Consider the following 25569-nt stretch of genomic DNA (forward strand, 5'->3'; position numbering starts at 1 on the left):
CAGCCAAGGTGATTACACAGGGAAACCCTGTCATGAAAAACCAAATAAATAAATAGATAAATAAATAAAAATCAGTGCTAGAGGGTTGGTTAAGAGCACTTGCTATCTGGCAGCGGACCTAAGTTCAGTTCCCAGCACCACATGGAGGTTCACAACCAGCTGTAGCTCTAGTTCTAATGCCCTCTTCTGACCTCCTTGGGCACTCTGTTGTGTAGCTGTGGTTGTTCTAGAATTCACTATGTAGCCCAGGTTGGTCTCGCACTCACAGGAATCCACCTGCCTCTGCCTCCCAAGTGCTGGGATTAAAGGTATGTGCATCATCATCATACCCAGCAAAAATAAATCTTTAAAAACTTAAATAATTGAAAAAAATCAAACCCTACAATTGATCATTTATTCCCATTGTGTGGCATTGTTAGCATCTTTGGGAGTCTACCTTTTTTTTAAAAAAAAGAAAACTTTTTACTAAAATTTATTTAATGTACTTGTGAGTATCTGCCATGTTGTCACGTACGTGCAAGTGCTTGCGGAGGCCAGAAGAGGGTTCCAGATTCTCTGGAGCTGGAGTTACAGACACTTGTGAGCCACTGGATGTGGTTCTAGGACCTGTACTTGGGTCCTCTGGAAAGGCAGCAAGTGCTCGTAACTGTTAAGCCATCTTTCCAGCTCTTCCACTAAAACTAAAGAACTTTCTTAGCTCATGAAATTCATATAAGATTCAAACTTTATTGATCACAAATACATTTATATCAGCCACAGTCAAACCTGTTTGTTGACATAACTGTTTGTGTCTTTATTCACACATAATAGGAGATGACTCACCAATAGAACATATGTCCATCAAAGACAAAAGCATTTATTAATTTGATTGCTACCTGCAAAACTAGCTGATCCCTAACCTGGAGGCTGAATTCTCACTAGAATTTTTTCATAGCAGCTTAAGAATCGAGGTCTGTTTCACTAAAGACAACCCTTTCAAAGCTAATTAATTGTTCATTAGAAAGATTTCAGAGGTTGCATAAAGGGAGTAGGAGCTAGCCTAGTTAGAACTTTAGTAACCGAGGCAACCAGATTCCTAATAGAAACAGAACCAGAGGATCTCAGGTGGATCTTCTTTCCAGGGGAAATGTGTAACCGCAAAGGCAAGCTAGAAAAAAAAAAAAAAAAAACTATTTGAAGTCTTACTGGAATTCGGTTGTTGAGAAGAGGCCAAACCACTGAATGGTTGAGACAAGTGCAGTTATGGTTTTAGCAGGCTGTGAAGGTATTATAGTCTACCAAAGAACATATCTGTGAAAGTTAAAAGTATCTGGGTTTGGCTGACTGAAGTTGTAAGAGATTGTACAATGCCAATAAGTAATACAGGCGTGAAAATGTAAAGAATTTCCTTAAGGGGATAAAAACTATATAGATAAACAGAGCTATGTTAACTAAAGTTACCAGAAGGTTCATGCATTTACCTGTGTTCTATTTATTTTCTTCTTCCCTGTTTATTCCCCTAAATATATATATACGTGTATATATATATATCACATGGGATTACAGAGATAGCTCAAGAGCATTTGCTGTTCTTGCACAGAGGACCAGAGTTCAGTTCCTTCGGATACTACTTACTACTTTTCTCTCCTTCACCGCTTTCCTACTTCGTTTTCTGTCTTCTCATCCCCCGACGGTCTCCCCCTCCTTCCCGCTCTCTCGGTCTTACCCTAGTTTGGAAATGCAGCAGAATTCTGAGTCTGCCACCACTGGGTTCTAGGAGCTGTCACTCTGCGGTAGGCAGAGTTTCTATTGGTTGGGCTGGAGGCGGGGACCGGAGCTCACTATAAAAGATGGGGCCGGTCAAGGCGCGCGGATCTGCTGACAGGACTTGGTCAGAAGGGGTCCCTTCAGCAGAGCTTCAGCCAGAGCGCCCAGGGCAGCACGAAGCAGCGGCTCGAAGCGCGCACTTTCTCCTCCAAGCGGGCTACGGCGCCTGCCCCGGAGCCCGGCAACTCTCGGCCACGGTCCCCGCATCCCCCGAGGACCCTTCGCCTCACCTGCGCCTGCCACGCCCCGTCCGGCCGCCGGGATGAGCGAGGTGAGCCGTGCCGCACCGGGTAGGAGGCTGCGGTTTCAGGTCCCCGGGAGGCGAGGGGTACTTTCTGGGTGAACGCCACTGCCCCTCTAGGGCAGCTCTCAATCTCCCGTCTTCCTGAAGCTACTGGAAAGGGGGTGCTTTAGCCTACCAACTGTCGATAACGCTTTGGGGAGGGGGTGACTGGAGTCAGCTGTAGGCGGGAACTGAGCTCTCGGGGTGATAAGCTGTCTCTTGGGGTGCTAGTCCTCCGCATCTATCTTATTGCTCCGAGGTTACCATGGTTTTCCTTGCTGTCCTCACTTCGGTTCTGTCCAGCCTACCCTAGCATTGTGTTGTTCTCCATAGGCAGCAGCCAAGAGCTCCATCCCTGGCGCTTTTCACTCATTCAGTGAGGAACGTTGGGGTACCTGTCCTGCCTCCCATGAGCATTGGGGTAGAAGCAAGTCCAATCCCTGGGGAGATGGTCTCTTACAGAGTAGACCTCCATCTTCAGTGCCTGCTACATCTCGAAGTCTTCGGACAGGTTCTGTGGTGTTCATCAGAGCCAACCCAGTCCATTTAATTGGTTGACTCATTTCAAAGAACACTGTCCATGGTAAGACTTTGAGAAGACCTGTCCTATTGTCTGACTTGATTTGTGGCACCCCCGGGGGGGGTGCCACATCCTCATATTACGACGAGGACTGCCGTCCCAGGTGATGTTGGTATGAGCAGTAGCATCTCATGCTTTCCTTCTGTGCCCTCTTTCCTAGTGAGCATGTCCTTGTGTTCAATCTGTTTCTCAGGAATCTGCCAGTCCCTTGTTCTGCTACTTACTCAGTCTGAGGCCTTAGGAGCGGCCCAGAATTTGTCTGTGCTTCTACTTTTTCTCTGTAAAACGAAGGTAATACTGATTGTTCGAAAAGATTAAATTTTATGTGCAAAGTACTTTAAACACTACCTGGCTCTGAATAGGCATTCAATCTGGAGTCTGGATTAGCTATTGTGGTGTGTGTGTGTGTGTGTGTGTGTGTGTGTGTGTGTGTGTTTCAAGTTAGCTGCAGAAACCAGCATAAGAATTCCCAAGATTGCTTGGTGATAGAGCACTGGCCTCTATCATGAGTGAAGTTCTGGATTCGATCTCCAGTAGTGAGCAAGAGGAGAGAGAAATGGGGGGGGGGGGTGGAGAGAGAGAAAGAGAGAGAGATGGAGGAAGAGAGAGATATGGGGGAGAGAGCAAGAGAGGCAGAGAGAGAGAGAGAGAGAGAGAGAGAGAGAGAGAGAGAAACAGACCCACACACAGAGAGGCAGAGAGACAGAGAGACAGAGACAGAGAGAATTCCCTGCAGCCTGGGCCCCGGTTTAGATAGGAAAGAAGAATATCTTCAGTAGTTCTGCCGACTCCTACCAAAAGTTGTCACCTAGGGTGTCAATTAGTGCCAGCTGCTATGCTGTCTTGGTTGCCATGTCCACTGAATTTATCCTGGGAAATCCAGTGAGTCTGGTGGGCTGCAAAGGAAAGACAATGGCTTCCACGTACCTCAGCTGGTTGTGATTGTGACCGTGGCAATCTTGCCGAAAGAAAGAAAATAATAATAAAAATAAAAGGAGTGACTTTCTCTGGCTTTTTAGCTCTCCCAAGAGAAGAGGGGCTCCCCCCCCCCCCCGCCCGCTGCAACCAAAGTCTAGGGCTCAAACCACTCCTTCCACCATTGTGCTTCTAAATCTGACCATTTGAATCCAAGCCATCCCCCTTGGGAGCTTATCTGAGGCTCTGCTGACATGGTCTGTGGTTAGTTTGTGCCTATGAGGAGAGACACATGGCCCCTGGGTAGGACAGGCATTAGAGGGCTTTGAAACGGATCTTTAGGGGTGTAACAGTGGTGTTGCACGGTAAGGAGAACAATCTGGTGTGTGCTCGGGGGAGTCATACCTTGGGGCCACTCTTAGACAGCAGCTGAATTTAGCTAGCCTTAATTAGGGACTCTGCAGGAGAAGAGTGGGATTCTTTGGTGGGGACTCTATATGTAAGACTGCCCAGCCTCCTAAGCTGTCAGAGAAAAACGGTTCCAGCTAGCAATTTAGCCATCCAAGTTGCCTCCTAACACAGAGAGGAGCCTTGCTTCAGGGATGATTATTTATAATATCCAGAGGCAGCCACCTGGGTGTACACAGAGACCAGCTGTTTTGAAATTAGAGCCCCAAGGGGGGGATCTCTGTTTCCCCACAGTCTTAAACCAGTCTGTTTTCTTCCTCTTGTAAAAAAAAAAAAAAAAAAAAAAAAAAAAAAAAACTCTGATAAAAGCGGAAGTGTTGCCCGGAGCTCTAGAGCTCTGGGGAGACTCCAAAGGGCTTTACTTCTCTTAGCCCTACCCGACGGATCTCTTCCTTCAAGTTGATGTGCCCGGGCCAGGAAAGCCTTGTACCCTGAATCTTATGTAAGTTTCACCTCCCCCACCTGCTTATTTCCTTGCTTCAGAGACACTGCACAAAATGGGATTTGGGATGTCTTTAACAAACTCACGTCTCAACTGAGGGACGACTAGAGGTGACGGGGGTGGGATGGGGGCTCTTGACCAGGGCGACTGGAAGTGTGAGGGTCCTGGTAGAGCTGCTGAGCAGGACTGCTCGCTCTGTCTTCCCTCGGTGGCCCTTTGCTGTCACTCAGTACTGCAGCAGAGCGGTTCCCTGTGTCTACACGCTCCTGTGCTGAGGAGCTGCGGGGACCATCGCCAGCTTGTCTGTGTTCACAGCTGGAGGCAGGACTTGATTGCTGTGAATCATAGTCTGTCTCCTGTCGTTTAATAACTTTCCCCTGGTTCCTGTGAAGCTTGACTATAGGAAATCCATCAGTCCCCGGGGGCTCTTTCCTCTAATCCCTTTTGATGCAGCATAACTGGCTGCACGGAGCAGAACTGCAGGGTTTTGCATGTTGCATTTTCTCATCTGTGAGAAACTTGACTGGAAGAATCCTCTGGTCCAGCAGTCACTCTCCTGAAAAGGGAGCCACGGCTTCTGGTGACAATCCCCCACAGTTCCTCTCCTGAGTTTTAGCTGGCAGGGGACAGAACAAGGGACAGGTCCTCTAGATCATTAGAAGAGAACTTGAAACTGCTGCTCTCTCCTTTGTTATTCTTTTGAGGTGTTCTTACCTGACGGAAACAGATATTGCTCTTTAGGGATCGCCCCACCCTCACCCCACCCCCTGCTGTGTACACCCATCTTCACCTGCAACCTTCCTCACAAAGGGCATTCATTAGAGCATCTTCTGTGAGCTAATTGTTAGGGAGCCTGTCATCCAAGTTTCTTTCTCTCGCGCTCTCATTGATGGTTTATTATTACTATGGTTAAGTTGAACAAACAACATAGGACCGGCTACTTATTATTAGAATTTTTTTTTTAATCTCTGGAAGTCTGTATTTCAAAACAGGGAAACCAGAATTTGGTTCACAACTTTGTTCATCCTTTTTTTTGCTCACCCATTTAGGTTGCCAGCTTTAGCGGCTTGAATAAGAATTCTGGTGGTAAGGAGTTGATGGCTTTCTCGTCTTGTGATGCGGCGGGCAGGCGTCTAAAGATGACTCATTCTTCCAAATGGCAGCCACCATCTCACAGACTGTCAAGTTTCTGTGGGGCACGTGACCATAGGGGGTGTGGTGGGTGTGTCTGATGCATCTCTCCTGCCTGTCTGTGGAGGGTTCTAATAGAGGACAATGATGGAGTCTGTAAACCTGGCTAAGGGGAAGAAGATAAACCAACAAGCTGTTGATTCTGTGGATGTTTACTGACTTTTTTTTTTTAATGTTCTACTTTTCTAAATTTCTAAGTTGTTTTTTTCTAAGTCTGGTTCATCATAGAAAAATGCAACTTCGTTTTGCAGGAATTCTTCAAGGTAGAAAGTCGGGTATATCTTCTACAGGATAACCCCAAAATGAAATATCTAGATGGTATAGCGGCAGAGTTTTAGATTTGCTGAAGAGCTCTACAGATCATCTGGCCCAGTCTTCTTATTTTACAGGTGAAGAACCTGAACCCAAATTTCATTGAGTTTGTGCAGTGCTAAAAGGCTAGGGCACATTACTGCTGCTGCCTCTGTCCAAATGAATTTTCTTCAGGACTCTTTTAACTTGTTACTCCGTTGAATCCGGAGGAATCTGATTCACATGCAGAGTTTTAAAAAGTACGGCACTGGAGATTGAGCTCAGAGCAAATACTTTATCACTAAGCTATCTTTTCCCTTTAAATTTTCATTTTTAATTAATTAATTTATTTATGGAGACATATACTTCTACCTTGACCTCCTCACATAATGGCCTCTACCTCCCAAATGGTATCATCATACCCAACTCCTTTTGTATGTTATTTTGAGACAGGCTCATATTAGGTTGCCCATACTCGCCTTAATCTTGCAATTCTACTTTTGCTCCCCCACATCCCTTGGTGTCTGACACAGGATCTCACTATGTAGCTCAGGCTGGTCTGGAACTTTCTATCCTCTTTGACTGCCAAGTATTGAGATTGCAGATACGTGTCACCCTGCCAACCTGTAATGTAGTGTTCTCTCTCTCTCTCTCTCTCTCTCTCTCTCTCTCTCTCTCTCTCCTCTCTCCTCTCTCTCTCCCTGAGACAAGGTCTATTGTAGCCCAGGCTGGCCTCAAACTCCCTGTGTGATCAAGGATGACCTTGAACTTCTGATCCTCCAGCTTCTACTTCCCTAGTACTGAGATTATGAGGATACACCAATAAGTCAGATTTTATGCAGCCCTGGGAATAGAACCCAGGGCTTCTTACTTGCTAGGCAAGCCCTCTACCAACTGAACTACATTACCAGGCCCTGTCTGTAACTTCTTCTTCTTCTGAGACAGGGTTTTTCTGTGTAACAGCTCCAGCTGTCCTGGAACTTGATCAGTAGACCAGGCTAGCCTTGAACTCACAGAGATCTTCCTGCTTCTGCCTCCCAAGTGCTGAGACCAGAGGCGTATATCACCACCACCGGGCTTAATTTTTAGTGAATATATATTATAGATATTTTCTATAAGCAACAGAAACTGTGATTTAATAAAGGCTGAGAAAGAAGATAGAAAGACGGTTTGGACCCACCAGACCTTCGTATTTATCAATAGGGTACGTTTTGGTAGAACACCAGATGTCTTAGTCACTGTTGCTGTGATGATACTCTGGCCGAGGCAACTTTTATAAATGAAAACATTTAGCTGGGGCCTCATGTACAGTTTCAGAGGTTTAGTTCATTATTATCATGGCAGAGAGCAAGGTGACATACACACAGGTAGGTGATAGAGCAGTACCTGAGAGCTACATCCCGATCCAAACACACACACACACACACACACACACACACACACACACATACACACACATGAGAGGTGGGGAGAGCGCCATGCTGGGCCTAGTGTAAACTTTTTGAAGCCTCAAAGCCCACCCCCAGTGACACCCTTCCTCCAACAAGGCCACACCTCCTGATCCCTCCCTAGCAGTGCCATGCTCTGGTGAGGCTTTCTTTTCCCAGCAGGAGGATGGTTAGTTTGAGCCCCCTGGGCTATGTAGCCAGCTCAGGGCTGGTCTCAGGTCTGAGGGGAGATCCTCCATCAAAACATAAATGAATAAACCAACAAAGACTAAGGCTGTGGCTCAGGTTGTGGATTGCTTGCCTAACACGGGCAAACCCTCCGTTTGCTCTCCAGTACTGCATAAAATAGGCTCCTGTAATCCTAACACTCTGAGTTAGAGGCAGGGGGATCAGAAGTTGGAAAAGATCCTCCCCAGGTAGTGAGTTTGAGGCCTGGCTGTGTTACATGAGAATTCATGGATATAGAGAGGAAAGAATATGAAAATGAGAAAGAGTAAACAAAACATCAAATGTTCCCCCCCTTTTTTGCACAAAATCTGCATTCCTTCAAAGCGCCTTTAAACAAATGCCTGGGAGCCTAGACTCTGTGGTTAGGTGTGGTGGTGTGTACCTATAATTCCAGTACTTAGGAGGCGATAGATAGCAAGATCAGGAGTTCAAAATCAGCCTGAGCTACATGAGACCCTGGCTCAAGACACAGAAACAACACCAAAACCTAAAACAGCGACAAAAAAGCCAGACAATGGATTTAGACCTTGTGATCTTCTCACTGGTCAGGCTTACCCGAGCCTGGTTCCCTCCCTCCTTCCTTCCCTTTATCTTTCCTTCTTCACTTCCTTCTTCCCTTCCTGCCTGCATTGCTAGCCCAGGCTGGCCTAGGGCTTATTGGCTCAGACTAGCCTCAAACTCAGAGATGCTCCTGGCTCAGCCTCCTGACTACTGAGGTTACAGGGGTGAGCGACCACAGGGGTAACCACTAGGGGCAGCTTGATTTCTGCTTGCTACTGGGTGAGCCCTAAAGGCTTTCTCACCTGGTTCCCAACCTCCACCCAGGGGAAGCGGTGCCTTTTACCATTCTATTGTGCTTGGTGCTGCCTCCCTCCCACACAAAGCCCTCCAGCTGAGTGTTTGCTTTGTAGGCTGTGGGGGGGGATTAATACGGTTATTTTAGACCGTTAACACCAGGGGTGGGATGCACATTGAAGATTATAGTAATAAATGAAGCTTTGGCTTTACTCTCTCTCTCTCCCCATCCCCTGGTCCTCAGTATGGGGTAAAGGCACAGCGCCAAGCTGTGTGCAGAGTGCCACAAATAACCACTTATTAAACTGTGGCAGCCCGGGTTGGGAGGAATGGGCAGGGGCTGTTGATTCACTGCATACCGTGATTTGGCATGGGCAGGGAATTCTGCCCCTGACTCTAGTGGGGGGTCCCGCTATTCTAGGAAACAGTGGGGTGGCTGAGGGGAGAGGTACAAACCAGGGGACTATTCCAGGAAACAGGGTGGGGTGGCTAAAGGGAGAGGGACAAACAAGGGGACTCTGGGGCTGTTTTGGGGTACAAGGCTTCTGAGCTCTCAGGCGCCTGGTCTATATTTTCTGTATGAGGAGAGGAATGTGCATATGTAGAAACTAGAGTACAGGTTCCCAGTTCTTTTTCTGTTATTATCTTGAGGGTGACCTTGAGCAAATCTTTCTAAAGCAGCCGGAGGACTGCAGCTGGTTGCTGCGCTGGAAGAGTTGAAACACTTCCAACAGTACTCCAAAAACAGCAGTCCAGGGTCGCGCCGGGGCACGGGATCCCGGCGGCTTCTGTACCGGGCCTTTAACGGTGACTTTCCTTTAACCCCGGTGGAGGACACTTCGGCACTCATAGACACACCCCCGTGGGCGGGGAGGAACAAAGTTTCTTACCACCGCCTGGAAAAAGATCCACTAACTCGTGCCCCCTTTAAAATATCCACTGATTTGTGCTCCCTTTTACTTTCTGAAAATGGAGTTGGTGAAGTCTCTGATTCACGACAATACAAAAACAAAAGGCAGGGCTCTTTTCAAGCTTATTATGTAGAATGTTTTCGGCTTCAAGTTCTTTTTGGGTTTCTCTGCCCTGGTCTACAGAGACAGAGCTGTGGGTATCGTGGCTGCTCATCGAAGTTACGTGATTGGGGCAGTACTAGAATTTGTGTTTCCATCTGCACAGCACCCAAGTCATGTCATGCAAATACAGGGTGCAGTTGGCCCCGGTACAATGGACTGATGCTCGCTTCTGAAGAGTCCCGGGGTGTGAAGAGTATGGAGCAAGCTTACCTTTCCGAAAACTGGCTTTAACTTGCTGCTTGGAAGAGGAGTGTGTGGGGGGGTGGGGTGGGGGGGTGACCCCGCCTTCCCCTTCCGGTGGTAATGGTTGCTGTGGTAACACCACTAAAAGGGAAAGCGACAAAGGAAGAAAAGAAACAAGGGAAGGGGTCAGGGTGAGTTGGTCCTGTGTAACACTGAGTTAAGCGGTACCTACTCCTCAATAGTGGCAGCTGGGAAGGAGCAGCTAAGCAAGACAATGCTGACTCATATAATTATTGTTGAATTTTGTTTTCTTTCTTTTGTGTTTTATTTCTTTTTTTAAAGACACGGTTTCATTATATAGCTCATATTGGCTTCGAACTCATGATCTTCTTGACTCAGTCTCCCCAGTGCTGAGATTACAGGCATGCTATACCATGCTTGAACACAATTATCTTTTGGGTTTTTTGTTTGTTTGTTTTTGTTCTTGGGTTTTAGTTTTTTTTTTCTTGGGGGTAGGGGTTGGGTGTCCCAGGACATGGCAATCAGTGCTCTTTTTTTTCTTCTTTTCTTTTTCTTTTCTCTCTCTTTTTTCTTTTTCTTAATGAAGGTTCTCTCTATTATGTAGCTTTGGCTGTCCTGGAACTTACTATGTAGACCAGGCTGGCCTTGAACTCTCAGAGATCTGCCTAACTCTGATGTGGGAGGTGATGTATGCGGTGAATATGTTTTATTGCCATTGGTTAATAAATAAGAAGCTTTTGGCCAATGACTTAACAGAATAAAGCCAGACTGAAAGAGATATGTAGAGAAAGTAGGTGGAGTCAGAGAGAAGCCATATAGCCACTTTTGTTCTTTAAAAAGATATGATGTGGGGATGCCCCGGGCGGCCTGAGAACCAGGCAGTGGCTGCTGCCAGAGCAATGCAGGTTCCCTGGGCAAACGGCAGAGTTAGGCAGCTGGATGCGGTGGGCGGCAGAGTAAATGGACATAAGGCTATACATAAAGCTAAATATTTATTATTTAGAGAAGAGGGAGATATTTATTACTTAAAAAAGAGGAAATCAGAGAGACATAAAGAGAAACATAGGGAGAGACAGACACGTGTGTACACACCAAGGGGGGGGGAAGGGCGGGGGGGAGGGACAGAGAGAGAGAGAGAGAGAGAGAGAGAGAGAGAGATTAAGATGGCGACCAGGAGGTCAGAAGTGGCGGGGGGGGGGGGGGGGGAGTGGGCGTGGTTAGTCCTTAAAGGCACTGCAAAGGAATAACAGCCACCACTAGGAGAAAGAAAGAGGTGAGCCTCCTGGTGGGAACTTTGCCATTAGGCCACGACCTCGTGGTGATGCACAGATTAATGGAGATGGGTTAGTTTAGGATATAAGAGATAGCTAGAAATACACTTAAGCTACTGGCCAAACAGTACTGCAAATAGTATAGTTTCTGATTGATTATTTTGGTTCTGGGAATGAACAAGCAGACTCCGTGAACATAACTCTGCCTTCTGAATGCTGAGATTAAAAGCGTGCTCCATGGCACCTGACTGCAGCAAGACTCTTAACCACTGAGCAATCTCTCCAGCCTCCCCGATCCCCTTTAAGATTTATTTTTATGTGTATATAAGGGTTTTGCTTGTGCATATGTAAGTGAACCGTGAGCTTGCCTGGTGCCCAAGAAAGCCAAAAGAAGGCACTAGACCCCCCAGAACTGGAGTTGCAGGTGGTTGTGAGCCAGCATGTGGGTTCTGGGAATCAAACTCGGTCCTCTGTTATAGCAGCAAGTATTCCTGACCACTGAGTCATCTCTTTAGTTCTAATAAGAAATTTTTAAAAGTTTGTTTTAGAACCTACTCTATGGTGAATCATGCCTGTAGTCCCAGCACTTAAAAGGTTAAGGAGGATTGCCATGATTTTGATATAAGCCAGGGCCACCTAGTGAATTCTAGGTCAGCTTCAGCTACACAGCGTAAGACCATGTTTCAAAAAAGCAACAAACCCCAAACCAAACAATGAAAAAGTCTCTAAACACAAATTCTTTATCAGATATGGGATTTGTAAATATTTCTTTCTGCCTGTAGCTTGCCCCTTTCCTCTCTTAGGAGAAATTCAGTTTATAATGTTTTTCTATGTGTTTTGCTTTTGGTATATCAAAAAAAATTTTTTTTTGTATCCTAAGGTTGCAAAAACTTTCTCCCTATGCTTTATTCTAAAAATTTACACTTAATTGTAACTACTGCTGTCTTGTTGAGGCAGGATTTTCTTCTTTCTTTTCTTCCTGTTTGTTTTCTCAAGACAGGGTTTCTCTATGGAACAGTCCTGGCTGTTCCTGGAACTCACTCTGTAGACCAGGCTGGCCTCAGACTTGCAGAGATCCCCCTGCCTCTGCCTCCTGAGTGCTGGGGTTAAACGCAAGCGCCACCAGACTTAGCTTTGAGACAGGATTTCTCTGTGCTGCTGGCGGTGCTGCCGAGACTGAGTTGATCTTAAACTTGCCTCAGTCTTCCTGCCTCTGCTTCTTCAAAGTTTAGGTCCTGTGTCTGTTTGTAGGTCATTTCTGGACGGTGCAAGTATAGTTTGAGGTGGGCTTCTTTGGTTTTGCAAACGACCGTCCAATTGTTCCCTTACTGTTTGTTGGAAAGAAGAGTCCTCCTCCCCTTCCTGTCCCAGAGTCTCCCCTTCTGCTTGTAGTCCATCATTTTTCTCCTCTCCCTTAAGATCGCTTCCTCCCCTTCACGGTCCCCTTTCTATTTTCATCTTGCTCATCGCCCAAGACATACACACTCCCTCCCGTCTAGAGTCTGCATGTGAAAGAAACCTGCTATTTGTCTTTCTGAGTCTGGTTTATTTCTCTTACCATAATGATCTTCCTTGTCCTTTTAACAGTATTGTTCCTCAGACCTTGGTCCCAGGCCCACCCTGCTTCTTCTCATTCTAATGGTGCTCGGAAAAGGAATTCACATCAAAGTGGGGAAACAGACAGAGAGAGAATGGAGTATTTATGTTTGAGAGTAAAAAGAACTGATTGTCCTGATTCCTAAAAGAGAGAGAGAGAGAGAGAGAGAGAGAGAGAGAGAGAGAGAGATGAGTTGGGAGCTCAGATGGAACCAGACATCATCTGGATGCTGATAAAAGTTCTGGGAAGGTAGAGATGGGCAAAGTATATGTTTTCCTCTACTGGAATTGAAAGAACTAAAAAGACTAGAAAGCTTATTGGAGAGAAATACCAGAGAAAGAGAAGATGGTCTCGATCTGCATCTGAAAGCCCAAAGAAAAAAGTTCCCTGACCCAGCAGACCTTTCATCTTCTATGCCCCACACCCCCTGGGAGGGACAGTCCACAACATGGAGCTACAGAGAAAACAAAAGGATGCTCATGGGAATTGGCACCTACTGCCAAGATGATGGAATGGAACATTGCTGGAATACATCAGGCCCAAAGGAGAGAGAGGCGGAGAGGACTACAAGAAGGTAGGCAAGGAAAGGAACTAGGGCTCTCTAGGGAAGGCAGGAGTTGATGGGCTTCACAGTTGCTAATTAGTGTTTGGTACAGAGAAGTGTGAAACAATTGGTCCTGTGTGGGCAATGACACTGAACTGAACCAAGCTCCAGGATCGCTAGAACTGGAATAACGGTTTTGAATGTAAGCAAGGGAGTCATTTGCTGTGGAAAAGAGTGGGGTGATCTTGCACATGTAAGTCTCAGACTCACTCGGAAGGGCCAGGACCTGGTCCTGTGAGAGAAGAATGTGACTAGTCCTTGGAGGTCAGTTTGGTGTGTCAGGAGACTCACAGAGCAAGTATGGCGGGGGGTGGGGAGATTGGGAGGGCAGGGAGGGGAGTGAGCTGGATGGTCAGAGCAACAAGCAGAGCAGGAACCCGAGTGGGTGCACATGGTTGGGGATAAAATCCTCACAGGGCATGGAAGATGGCACCGTAAGGAGGAGGCAGGTTGCAGCTCCCAGCGTTCCCTGTGGAGCAGATGTGAAGAAGGTGTTTTGGATGTGCACTGAGAAGTTAGACTTTAGAGTCAGCTGCTTTACTGTGGGTATAGAATTAGGTCATGACTCCTGAGATCTTTCTTCCTACCTGGGGATTGCTGTGCTGTATGGGATAATCTGAATGGTCAAGTTGTTCATATTAGACTTCTTCCTCAAGTTCATGTGGATGAAGGCATATGTGCACACACATGCATACTTTAGTTGTTGAGCTAGATGTCACATAACATAACGTTCAAGAGCCTGGACTCTAGCTGCATGACACACGCCTTTAATCCCAGCACTTGGGGAGGAAGAGGCAAGTGGATCTCTGTGAGTTCGAGGCTAGCATGCTCTACAAAGTGAGTTCTAGGACAGCCAGAGCTGTTATCCAGGGAAACCCTGTTTTGAAAAACAAACAAACAAACAAACAAACAAAAACAACAACAAAAAGCCAACCAAACAAAAAAAGAGCTCTAAGGTTAGACTGCCTTTCTGGCTTTAAACCCTGACCTTGTGACTTACCTTTATGACCTTAGGCCAAAAAAATTAACTACCACTCTTGACCTCAGTTCCTGGTTTGAAAAATTAGAATAACAATACCTATTTGATGGATCTATTAGAATAACTCACCATGTTAGTGTTTTTAATGTGCATACAAAAGACTTGTAAAACGGGTTAATCCCAGCACTTGGGAGGCAAAGGCAAGCAGATCTCAGGGAGTTACAGGCCAACCTGGTCTACAAAGTGAGTTCCAGGAGATCCACAGAGCAAGCCAGGACTGTTACCCAGAGAAACCCTGTCTTGAAAAACAAAACCAACCAACCAACCAAAAAAAAGCAACAAACAGGGCTCAGTGGTTAAGAGCACTGCCTGCTCTTCCAAAGGTCCTGAGTTCAATTCCCAGCAACCACATGGTGGCTCACAACCATCTGTAAAGTGATCTGGTGCCCTCTTCTAGCCTGCAGGCACACATGCAGACAGAATACTGAGAATACTGTGTACATAATAAATAAATAAATCTTTAAAAAAAAGCAACAAACAAAAAAGTTAGTAATATTATCTATGTGATAATAATTAACAAGGTAAGGTAACATTCCCAAGTCCTTGATTTCTGTCAGCTCTCCTTGTTGGATCCTGTAAGAAGAATAAAGACTTTGCTCAACCATTTACCATTGCTATTTCTGACCAAAAGGCAGCAGAAGCTGAGAGGTTTGTGATCCACACCCACCCGGAAGGAGGGGCTAAGAAGAGGCTGAGAAGCGCAGGCAGATTTGTTGCGGCTCTTGAGTTGACACTGCTCCTTCGGAGAGAGGAGTGTTTGTAAGGGGTTTTCTCATAGAGCTCCAGACGAACTTGAAATATGGAGTCTGATGCCTGTCCATACATGTACCAGACCTCCCTGATTCGGCTAAAACCGATGACTTTCTAGAAAACCACCCAGGGCACTGAAGTAGAGGACAGGGACCTGTGAGCAAACCGAGGACCATATAGAGGCTAGTCCAACTGTCCCTACCCCCAACAAGTCACAAACAGCTAAATCTAGAAACGCAGTGCCCACAGCAGCTATTTTGAGAACTGGCCAGAAAGAATGGAGAGAGGAGGGGCAGGAAGAAGAACCTCTAGCACTTTTCAGCTGACGGTGTGAGGGAGATTTCACGGGGCGTTGTGAGCAGTGGGGACCTTACTGTACCCCTTTCTGGCCTCCTCAATGGAAACTCTTGATCTTAGGTTATGACCTTTCATAAATATAACCCACATGGAGCTGGGAACCCCTAGGGAGCCAGATCATAGCCACCAATCTATTCTGAGGCCAGGCCAGGCTCAGGGAAGAGGAACGCTGGCACAGCGGACAAGCATGGCAGCCTGTGTGGCAGACCTGACACATCTCTTGCTTAGAAAATTTGGCTCAAGATCAGCTGACACGAGAAGGAAACAGCTTGTGTTACTTACTTTTCTAGCGTTGTGGTAAAACGCCTCGACCAGGACAACTTATAGAAGAGTTTATTTGGACTATGTTTCCAGAGGGCTGGAGTCCGTCATAGTCGAGTGGAGGCGGAGACCTTTTACATTAGGGATTGAACGCTGAGAGCAGAGGCTGAGGGCTCACGTTTTAAATCAGGAGCACAATGTAGGGAGAATAAACTAGAAAATGGTGTTACGTCTTTAAACTCTCACAGTCAGCCTGCCTCCAGTGACGTAATTCCCTCAACAAGTCCGCACTTCTTGAGTCTCACCATCTGTAACTGTATGGTTTGAATGAGAATGGCCCCCAGAGGTTCTTAGGTTTGATACTTGGTTCTGAGTTGGTGGAACTGTTTGGGAAGGACTAGGAGGTGTGACCTGGAGGAGATTTGTCACTGGAGATGGCTTTGAGGTTTCCTAGTGTCTTTGCCTCCTGATTGTGATTTGATTTGAGATATGAGCCCTTAGCTGTTCCTGCTACCATGGCTTCACCCTGCCATCATGAACTTCAATACTCTGGAACCATAAGCCCTATTAAATGCTTTCTGTTATTACTTCTTAGTCACAGTGTCTTATTGCAGCAATAAAAAGTAACAAATACAGTGTCATAGTTAGGGTTTCTGCTGGTGTGTGATAAAGCACTGTCTTAGTTAGGGTTTCAATTGCTGTGAAAAGACACCACGACCATGGCAACCCTTACAATGGAAAACATTTAATTGAGGTGGCTCCCTCACAATTTCAGAGGTTTAGTCCATTATCATCATGGCAGGGAGTATGGTGGCTGGGAGGATGGCGGCATGCAGACAGACATGGTGCTGGAGAATTTTACATTTTGATTCAGTGGTAACAGGAAGTTAACTCTCTCACTGTGTGTGACTTGAGCATATATGGAACCTCAAAGCCCATTTCCACAGTGACACACTTCCTCCAACAAGGTTAAACCCACCCCAGCAATGCCACACCTTCTAATAGTGCCACTCCCTTTGGGGGCCATTTTCTGTCAAACTGCCACAAGCAGCATGACCAAAAGTAACTTCTGGGGGTAAAGGTTTATTTCATGTGGCAGCTTATAATCCATCATCCAGAGAAATCAGGGCAGGAAACTGGAAGCAGGAGCTGGTGCGGAGGCCATGGAGGAGTGCTGCTTACTGACTTGCTCCTCATGACTTGGTCAGCCTGTTTTCTCACAGTTCATAGGACCACCCAGGGATAGCACTGCCCACAGTGAGCTGGGTCCTCTCACATGAAGAAAATGTACCACAGACTTGCCCAGAAGATCTGGTGGGGACATCTTCTCAAATGAGGTTCCCTCTTCTAAAAGAATTCTACCTTGTCAGAAGGTGGTGGCATGTGCCTTTAATCTCAGCACTCAAGGGCAGAGGCAGGCAGATCTCCTGAGTTCAATGCCAGCCTCTTCTACAGAGTGAGTTCAAGGACAGCCAGGGTTACACAGGGAAACCCTGTCTAAGAAAAAAAAAAGGACTCTACCTTGTGTCAAGTTGACATAAAACTAGCCAATACATGCAGGGACAATACATATAAAGTATTCAACACTTTAGGGAACATTTCTCATTGAAATCATCACAAAATCCCCTTAGGGGAGATACTTAGCATGGAGCTCCAATTTTTTATTTTTAAAAGGGAGGAGTTGGGAGGAAGAGGAAGTTTTGATGGGTTAAGACAATAAGGTTGGAGGAAAACAGAGGGATAATGGTTAAAGCCAGGATAACAGATTTGCTGGTCAATAGAGAAAGTAAGATTTGAAGTTAGAGAACATCCAACTATAGAACTTGCCTCTTGTTCCATGACTCTCATGTCTTGACAATTGGCCAGCAAATCGCTCACTACACACGATCTATGCTACACATTTACAGCAAACTTCTTGTTACGGTGGTATGGCACAGTATAAGTTATGACCAGTTAGACCATTATTTTTATCATGAGCAAAAATAAAGTAAAAATTAATTAACCCAAAAAGAGAAAAAGAAGAGTGACTGGATCAGTCATCCTAGAGTTTCAAAAAATAATCCTTCCTCCCTTGAAGCTCTTCTGGTCTACAAGAGACTAGAAGGACTTCCCTGGGGTTTCAGTGTCTTGACTGGAGTCTTTTCTTCTTCTTTTTTAAACTTTTATTTATGCATGTATTTTTATGAGTGCTCTGGATGCCTTAGATGGTTGTGAACCACCATGTGGTTGCTGGAAATTGAACTGAGGACATCTGGAAGAGCAACCAGTGTTCTTAACCGCTGAGTTGTCTTTCCTGCCCCTCTTTTTCCCATTTTTGAGACAGGATTTCTCTGTGTGACAGACCTGGCTATTTTGGAACTCATTTTGTAGACCAGACTGGTCTCAAACTCACAGAGATCTGCCTGCCTCTGCCTTCTAATTGCTGGTACTACCATGCTTGATTCGGTGTGTTTTTAAATCCCACCCCACTCCCACTTCTGTAGCTCAGGCTGGCTTGGAATTTGTAATCCTTATTCATTGACCTCCCAGATGTTGCTATTATACATTTGTGTCTGCATATGCAGCCTCAGATTTTAAATTCTTATTTTTTATACACTATGTGTATGTATGTGTGTGTGTTCCAAAGCATGTAAGTATACCTATTTATTGAGGCTCCAGGCTAACTTTGAGTATTATTTCTCAGGCTCTGTCTACTTTGTTTTTTGAGTCAGGGTCTCTCCCTGACTTGACACTCAGTGGTAGGTGAAAGCCCCAGAGGTCCGCCTATTTCTGTCTCTCATTGTGCTAGGATTATCTTGTTTTTTTATGTGGTTTCTCGGGACTGGACTCAAGTTCTCAAGCTCACACGGCACAAGCAAGCACCTCCTGGACTAAACTCTCTCTCCAGACCCATCCTCTGCTTAAAAAGAAAAGATATAATAGGTAAACAAATACTATCTTTAAAAAATATTAGACTCTATCAGTGTCTTCGTTCGGGTTTCTATTGCTGTGAAGAGACATCATGAGCACAGCAACTCTTCTAAAGGAAAGCACCTCATTGGAGCTGGCTTACAGTCCAGAGGGTTAGCCTATTACTGTCACGGAGGGAAGCATGCCAGCACCCAGGCAGACATGGTCCTGGAGGAGCTAAGAGTTCTACATCCAGATCTGAAGGCAGGAGGAAGAGAGACTGACACTGACCTGGCTCCAGTATTTGAAACACCAAACCCACTACCAGTACCACACTTCCTCCAACTAGGCCACACCTCCTAATACCACTCCCTAAACATTCAAATATAGGAGTGTGGTGCGGGAGAATTATCTGTATTCTGTCAATCATATTTTAATAAAACGCTGATTGGCCAGGCAGGCAGTATAGGCGGGAAAGCCAGACAGGAAGTAGAGGTGGAGAAAAGAGACCGGGAGTATTCTGAGAAGCAGGAAGCTCTCTGAACTCCTGCGCAGACCACTGAAGAGGCAGCATGTAACTTGCCCAGCTGAGAAAGGTACGGAGCCATGTGGCTAATGTAGATAAGGATAATGGGGTAACATAAGTTATAAGAGTTAACAAGAAGCCTGACCTAATGGGCCAATCAGTTTATAATCTTATGGAGTCCTGTGTGTGATTTTCTTTGTGACTTGCCGGTTGTGGGGTACCGGACGGGAACAGATACCCCAACAAGCCGGCCCTCATGTTACAGGAGTGTATGAGGGTCTTTCTTACTCAAATCACCAAATCAGTTTATTGTTGTTTATTTGGTTCTCAGAATAGAAACCAGGGCCTCTAACATGCTAAGTACATACTCTACTACTGAGATAAATCCTCGCCCAGACGGTACTGGTTTATGACTTTTTTTTTGGACAGTGTTTCATTGGTTGGCTTGGAACTCATTTTGTAGACCAGAATGGCCTCAAATTCATAGAGACCTGCCTGCCTCTGCCTCCTGGGTGTTGGGATTAAAGGTGTGCATCTCCATATCTGGCTATGACCTACTTTTAAAGACACTTTCCTATGCTAAATAACAGTATATTACCATATGTGTGAGCATGTGTGTGGGTTACATGCTGGGGGAATGTATGTGCACATGGTGTGTGTGCATACAGAAGCCAGAAGGATCCCTTAGGAGGGGTGTCATTTCTTGAACACCATCCACCTATTTTAGGACAGGTGGAGAGACAGGGTCTCTTGCTGACTTGACACTTGACACTTCTCAGCAAGCCCAGAGGTCCACCTGTCTCTGCCCCCTCAGTATTGGGATAGCAAATGTGTCCCACCACGCCTGAGTATTGAACTCAAGTCTTCGTGCATACAAGCTATCACTTTAGTAACTGAGCTATCCTCCCACTCCATACCTCACTGTTATGTTTTGGTTTGGTTTTGGTTTTGGTGTTTTTTTTTTTTTTGAGACAGTTTCCAAGGCTAGACCTCGGGTTGTCAAGCAGGCTTGCTGGTCAAGTGCTTTTACCTCTTGAGCCATCTTACTAACTCCTACAACTCTTTAACTCCAATTCTGCTTCTAAACAAGCAAACAAAAATGAGAAAGTAATTTAAAGTTAAAAATATTAACATAAAAATTCAGTGAGTTGCTGGGTGGTGGCAGTGCTCGCCTTTAATCCCAGTACACAGGAGGCAGAGGCAGGTGGATCTGTGAATCTGAGACCACCCTGGTCTACAGAGTGAGTTCCAGGACAGCCATGGCTGATACAAAGAGAAATCCTGCCTAGGTAGCTCCCTCTCTTTCTCCCTCCTCTTTTCTCTGCCTCCTAGCCCCACCTATCCCTCTACTGCCCAGCTATTGGCCATTCAGCTTTTTATTAGCCCAATCAGGTGCCTTAGGCCAGGGCAAAGTAAAACAAATGTAACACATCTTTACATAATTAAACAAATGCAGCCTAAACAAATGTAACACATATTTGCCTAGTTAAACAAATGCAGCGTAATATGTCTTTGCCTAGTTAAAAAAAAAAAAACATTCCACATCTTGCCCTTAACTCTCGGATGACAACTGTCCTTGTTTCACTGAGAAAGTGGGAACACTCAGTAGAGATCGTCTGTACATTCCCACCATGTCTGCCACCAGTTTGCATCCATTGCATGCTTTCGTTCCTATCTGTTAATGCTGTGTTAGGACCCTACAGCCAACCCTTCCACTTGTATGCCAAATAGCCTTTTCTTTCTTACTCATTTAGAGACCTCTCTGGTAATTATCCTTTCTGACTTCCATCATCAATTTTTCCTTCTCTACTAAATCATTCCCATCAGCATTCAGATCTGCTGCTGTAACAGGCTCCTTTCTGCAACCTCATATCCAGCCCAAACTATCTCCAGTTCTGCTGTCTTTAAAGGGAAAGCTCTTTCCCAGGGTTCTCTGTGCTCAAAACCACACCTGCCAATCTAACTTGTAACCACAAAACCTTTTTGACAGCTGATTCTCTCTTCATCACTGTGATCCCAGTCTAAATGCCCATTGTCCTGCTTACCATGATGCCCGACCCTCCCAATTTCCCCCACGGTTTTTCTCTTTCTCTTCCTTCTGTAGTTTAATCTGTCAGATAGACTCGTCCCTGAAACACCTGATAGAGAGTGTGCCACGTGATCAGCCTCCTCACACACCTTCTGTCAGACCTCCTGAGCCACGGTGGGCTGTGTCCTTCCTTAAACCCTCACTATCAAAACAATACAAAAAACATGCCAGAGTCAGGCATTGTGGTACATACTAGTTATCCCAGAATTTGGGAAGTGAAGGGCTACCCTGTCTGCATACTGACCCCATGTCAAACAAGCAAGCAATGACAAACAAGAAAAATATCCTCTTGGATAATTAAAAGATATCCCAAATTTGTTTTAAAAACAAAAACAAAAACAAAACAAAACGAAACAAAACCCCCTCCTGATCCTGTCCCTAAAACCCACGCCATTAGCTGTCGTCTCTGTAGCAGGAAATGAGAAATCCTTCTTTTAGTTTTTCAGGCCAATTCTCCTTCTCAGGAAGAGAATCGACTCCCTCTATCCCAATGCCACGTATCCAACTAAAGTCACCTTGGTCATAGTTTGAAAATAATACTCAAAACCTCATCACGTGCTCCCTGCACTGCCACTGTTCCTGATTCAAGCTGCCATCTTCTCTTGCCTGGTTTACTGTGGGAGTCCCGCGCCCTCCCCACAGGCTTTCTGCTTCCTCTTTCATTTGCCTTTTGTGCAAATCAGAGTTCTGCAAATGGCTTATACTTCTAGTCCAAGAAATCCCTTACTAAGCCTTCCCAAGGCCCTACATAATCTGCTCCCACCCAAAGCTAGGTCTCCGCTTGTCTTTCTTTCCTCTCTGCACTTCAGCTGTGCCTGGATCCTGCTGGTCTTCAAAGAGGCGAGCCCTGCTTCCACCCCAGGGTCTTACCACGGATCTCCGCAGTCTTCACAACTTACCTCCTACAGCTGCTTGCTCAAGTGCCATCTTTCAGAGAGACTTTTCCAGGGTTGGTGATATAGTTCAGTGTTAAAGCACTGGTCTAGCGTGCATGAGGCCCTGGATTCAGTCCCTATTACGTCATCATTATCATTACCATCATCATAATAATATGATGATGACCCCACAGTTGACCAGATAGGTTTTTCTTGATGATTATGTAAAGGACCTCTGTCCTTAGCTAGTACTCATCCTTCCCTACCTTGCCCTCTTCTCTGGTATTTTTTTACCATCTTTTTTTTTTCTTTTCTTTCCTCTTTTTTTTTTTTTTTTTTCTGAGACAGGGTTTCTCTCTAGCTTTGGAGGCTGTCTTGAAACTCACTTTGTAGAACAGGCTGGCCTCGAAATCAGAGATCCGCCTGTCTCTGCCTCCCAAGTGCTGGGATTAGAGGCATGGGCCACTACCACCTGGTTACTTTCTTACCATCTTACCCCATCGTCACCTTCTTGTCTGAATATCCGTCAAAGGAGCTCTGTGAAGGCAGGGTTACTTTATCTGTTTTGTCCTCTACAATCTCTGACATCAATAGTCATTGATTTAATTCTTTTGGAAAAGTTTTCGTTAAGTAGCTTGCTACTTGGCCCGAGTTGGTCTGGAATTCATGGTAGTCCTCCTGCCTCAGTCTCGCGAATGTTAGGATTACAAGCACTCTCTATCATGCTGGGCTTATTGAGTGAACGTTGATGATTTTTTATCTGATCTCAAGACCTACTTCTTCGAAAGATGTGGGAAATCTGCCTGGTCACGGAAGACTTGAATGCGCATAAGAGATCTGGGCCAGTGGTGCCTTCCTCCCTCCATACATATCTCACACTGTGATTCTTCTCTTCCAGCTGAACACAAAAACATCCCCAGCAACCAACCAGGCATCTGACCCTGAGGAAAAAGGTAAGTGAGGCCGGGCTAGGCCATTAGCAGAGCTAATGAAGGGAGAACCGTGATACAAGAACTGTGAATGGTTAGAAAAGGCATGTAAAGTGATAAAGGGGCCAGCGAGATGGCTCAGTGGGAAAAGGTGCTTATTTACCAAACCTGGTGGCCTCAGTTCAATCTCTGGGATCCACATGACGGAAGACAAGAAGTGGCACTCACAAATTGTCCTCTGACCTCCACACACAGGGCACATACAGATTCGGGGGAAAAAAGTAACATATTTTAAAAGATTTGTTTATTTAAAATTTTTTCTACATATGTGTGTTTGCCTGTATGAGTTTGTGTGCACCATATGCATGAAGGTACCCAAAGAGGCCACAGGGCTTCAGAGCCCCTGGAACTGGACTTACAGGTGGTTGTGAGCCACCAGACGTGTATGCTGGGACTATAACCCTGGTCTCCTGCAAGAGCATTAAAGACTCTTAACCACTGAGCCATTTCTCCAACCCCATAAAACATTGATCAATAAAAAGAAACCTCTCAGATAATCCAAGCCACTGTTCTCCATCAGACACTGAAGGACGTGTGCTTTGGGATTTAAACCATAGGGTTTAGGGATAAGTAATGATAGAAGATGTTTGTCATTTGATTCAAGGATAGCAAAACTTCCGGTGGCAATCATGCTGATTCTAAGCCTAGCACCCTAACTTTTAGAATCATGAGTTGTCTGTAATCTCCAGACTGCAGGCCCTCAAGGAGTCTAGCGCAAAGTAGACTCTAGGTGCTGTGTTTGAGGTTTGGAGGAAACAAGTGGAATCGGTTGGGCTGACTCATCAATATGTCTCCATCTGTCTACAGGGAAGGCTGGCAGCGTCAAGAAGGCTGAGGAGGAGGAGGAGATTGACATTGACCTGACGGCTCCAGAGACAGAGAAGGCTGCCCTTGCCATTCAGGGCAAGTTCAGGCGATTCCAGAAAAGGAAAAAGGACTCCAGTTCCTGAATGGGCAGCCTTCCCGTCACCCTTCTACTTCCTCTCTCCCCTCCACAGCTCTGGCTCTCGTGTGTCTTGTCCCTTTATCCCTCCGGCCTCTCCTAGAGGCAAGCTTAACCTTTATATATTCTTTCCTCAGGCTCTCTTAAGCCACCACAGTAGTAGAGACACAAGGACTTGAGAAGACACCCCTGATTGTCACTAGGCTAAGGGTGGATCAGTGCGTTGCAGAGAACAAAAGGTTTTGAGGTTTGACCCTTCCCTACCCCTACTGCTGAGGGCAGGATGGGAAAGCCTTCAGGGTGCAGTGCCTGAGGGTGGGTAGATGTACTCTGTCAGGTGCAGCCCTCACGCCTCAGGTAACACTTTCTGGTCCTCTGAACCATCCCTCCCATCTCCCATGGTTCAGCCACAATGCAGCTGCCCTTTCCCCTGGGCAGATATAAATCAACGAGCTTGCAGAATGTGATGGTGCATGCCTTTAGTCCCAGAACTTGGAAGGTGGAGACAGGGGAATCTCTGTATGTTCAAGGCCAGCCAGGGCTACATAGAGAGAGACCCTGTCCAAAAAAAAAAAAAAAAAAAAAAAAAAGCCGCAAAACCCTGCACCCCTCCCCCCAAAGCAGCTTAATAAATTAGTGCATGCTGAGTAGATTCCTTCCAAGGAAGGAAGGCAGGTAGAGACAGGAAAGTCTTCCTTCATGGTCCAGTCTGAAATCAGAGGAGCCAAAGATGGCAGAAGGCCCAGAGGCCATAGGCCAGAAAACATTTAGGAAGGAAAGAAAAGTAGAGAAGGGAAAGATGTCTGAAGCTAGAAGTTAAATTTAATTGTTAAATAAATACTACACAAGGGGCTTTCTGGCCATTGCTAATCTGCCTACCTTTTAATCTACCCCATCTCTAGTCATCCCCAGAGCCACATGAGCCAAGTGACACCCCTATAGTTCTCAGCCACCCCACTGTGGAGTCAGGGCAAAAATAGTCACTGTAATGTGATTTTAGCATGTTTAATAATCATAACAATAAAAAAAAGCCCTCAAATGGGGCCACTGAACCTCTACTAGTGTTTTTTCTTGGGTTGAGCACAAATGTAAGCCTACACTGGCCCAGGGAGAGCAGTGGAGAAACTGCATGGGTTACAGGGTGTCACGGGAAATTAACACAGCCCGAGCAAATTTACTGCTGAAGCTAATCCTGCCTTCCTGTTCCTGACCTTGGCCTCACCTTGATGCAACGCCCACACGGGGTCGCTCTGCTGCTGTCACCGCCCCCAGGTGCACCTGCGAGGACAAAGGCTTCCTGCTCCCCTGCCAGCTATGATCACTCTTGGTACCTATCTCTGAAAACGAACCTTTTCTTCCCTGTTTCTTATCCCCAAATGACCTGGTCTTGATTTCCCTCCTACTTGGTCTTCCTCCCAGACCAGCCCCTCCCCTCCTAGCATTTATAAAGTTAATAGGTGGAGACAATGGCTCTGGACACTAGAAGAGTATCACTCTTACACTGAGGGTTTTAATCAGAAATCAGAAATCAAACAGAAATGATTTTGAAGTGAGGTAGCATTGCTGAGCAATGGGCTCTACACGTTAACATGACTGAAGATTGCGCAAAAAATCATCTATACCTGCCATACTTCTTACTTTTTTTTGCGGGAAGT

General features: G+C 45.8%; 1 protein-coding gene and 1 long non-coding RNA gene across 2 annotated transcripts; both read left to right on the forward strand.

Annotated features, from left to right (window-relative positions):
* Positions 1-1847: 1847 nt before the first annotated feature.
* Positions 1848-24966, forward strand: Pcp4l1 (Purkinje cell protein 4 like 1). Its single transcript, XM_048452527.3, has 3 exons — positions 1848-2077; positions 22881-22935; positions 23779-24966. The coding sequence occupies exons 1-3, from the start codon at positions 2069-2071 to the stop codon at positions 23919-23921; spliced, it is 207 nt and encodes a 68-aa protein (XP_048308484.2). The 5' UTR covers positions 1848-2068; the 3' UTR covers positions 23922-24966.
* Positions 3960-5830, forward strand: LOC125412010 (uncharacterized). The gene is made up of 2 exons (XR_007235446.3): positions 3960-4494; positions 5544-5830. It is a non-coding gene; the product is annotated as an uncharacterized LOC125412010 (long non-coding RNA).
* Positions 24967-25569: the final 603 nt, after the last annotated feature.

This window comes from Myodes glareolus, chromosome 5 (assembly GCF_982192425.1).
Source record: "Myodes glareolus chromosome 5, mMyoGla1.1, whole genome shotgun sequence".
Lineage (NCBI taxonomy): Eukaryota > Metazoa > Chordata > Mammalia > Rodentia > Cricetidae > Myodes > Myodes glareolus.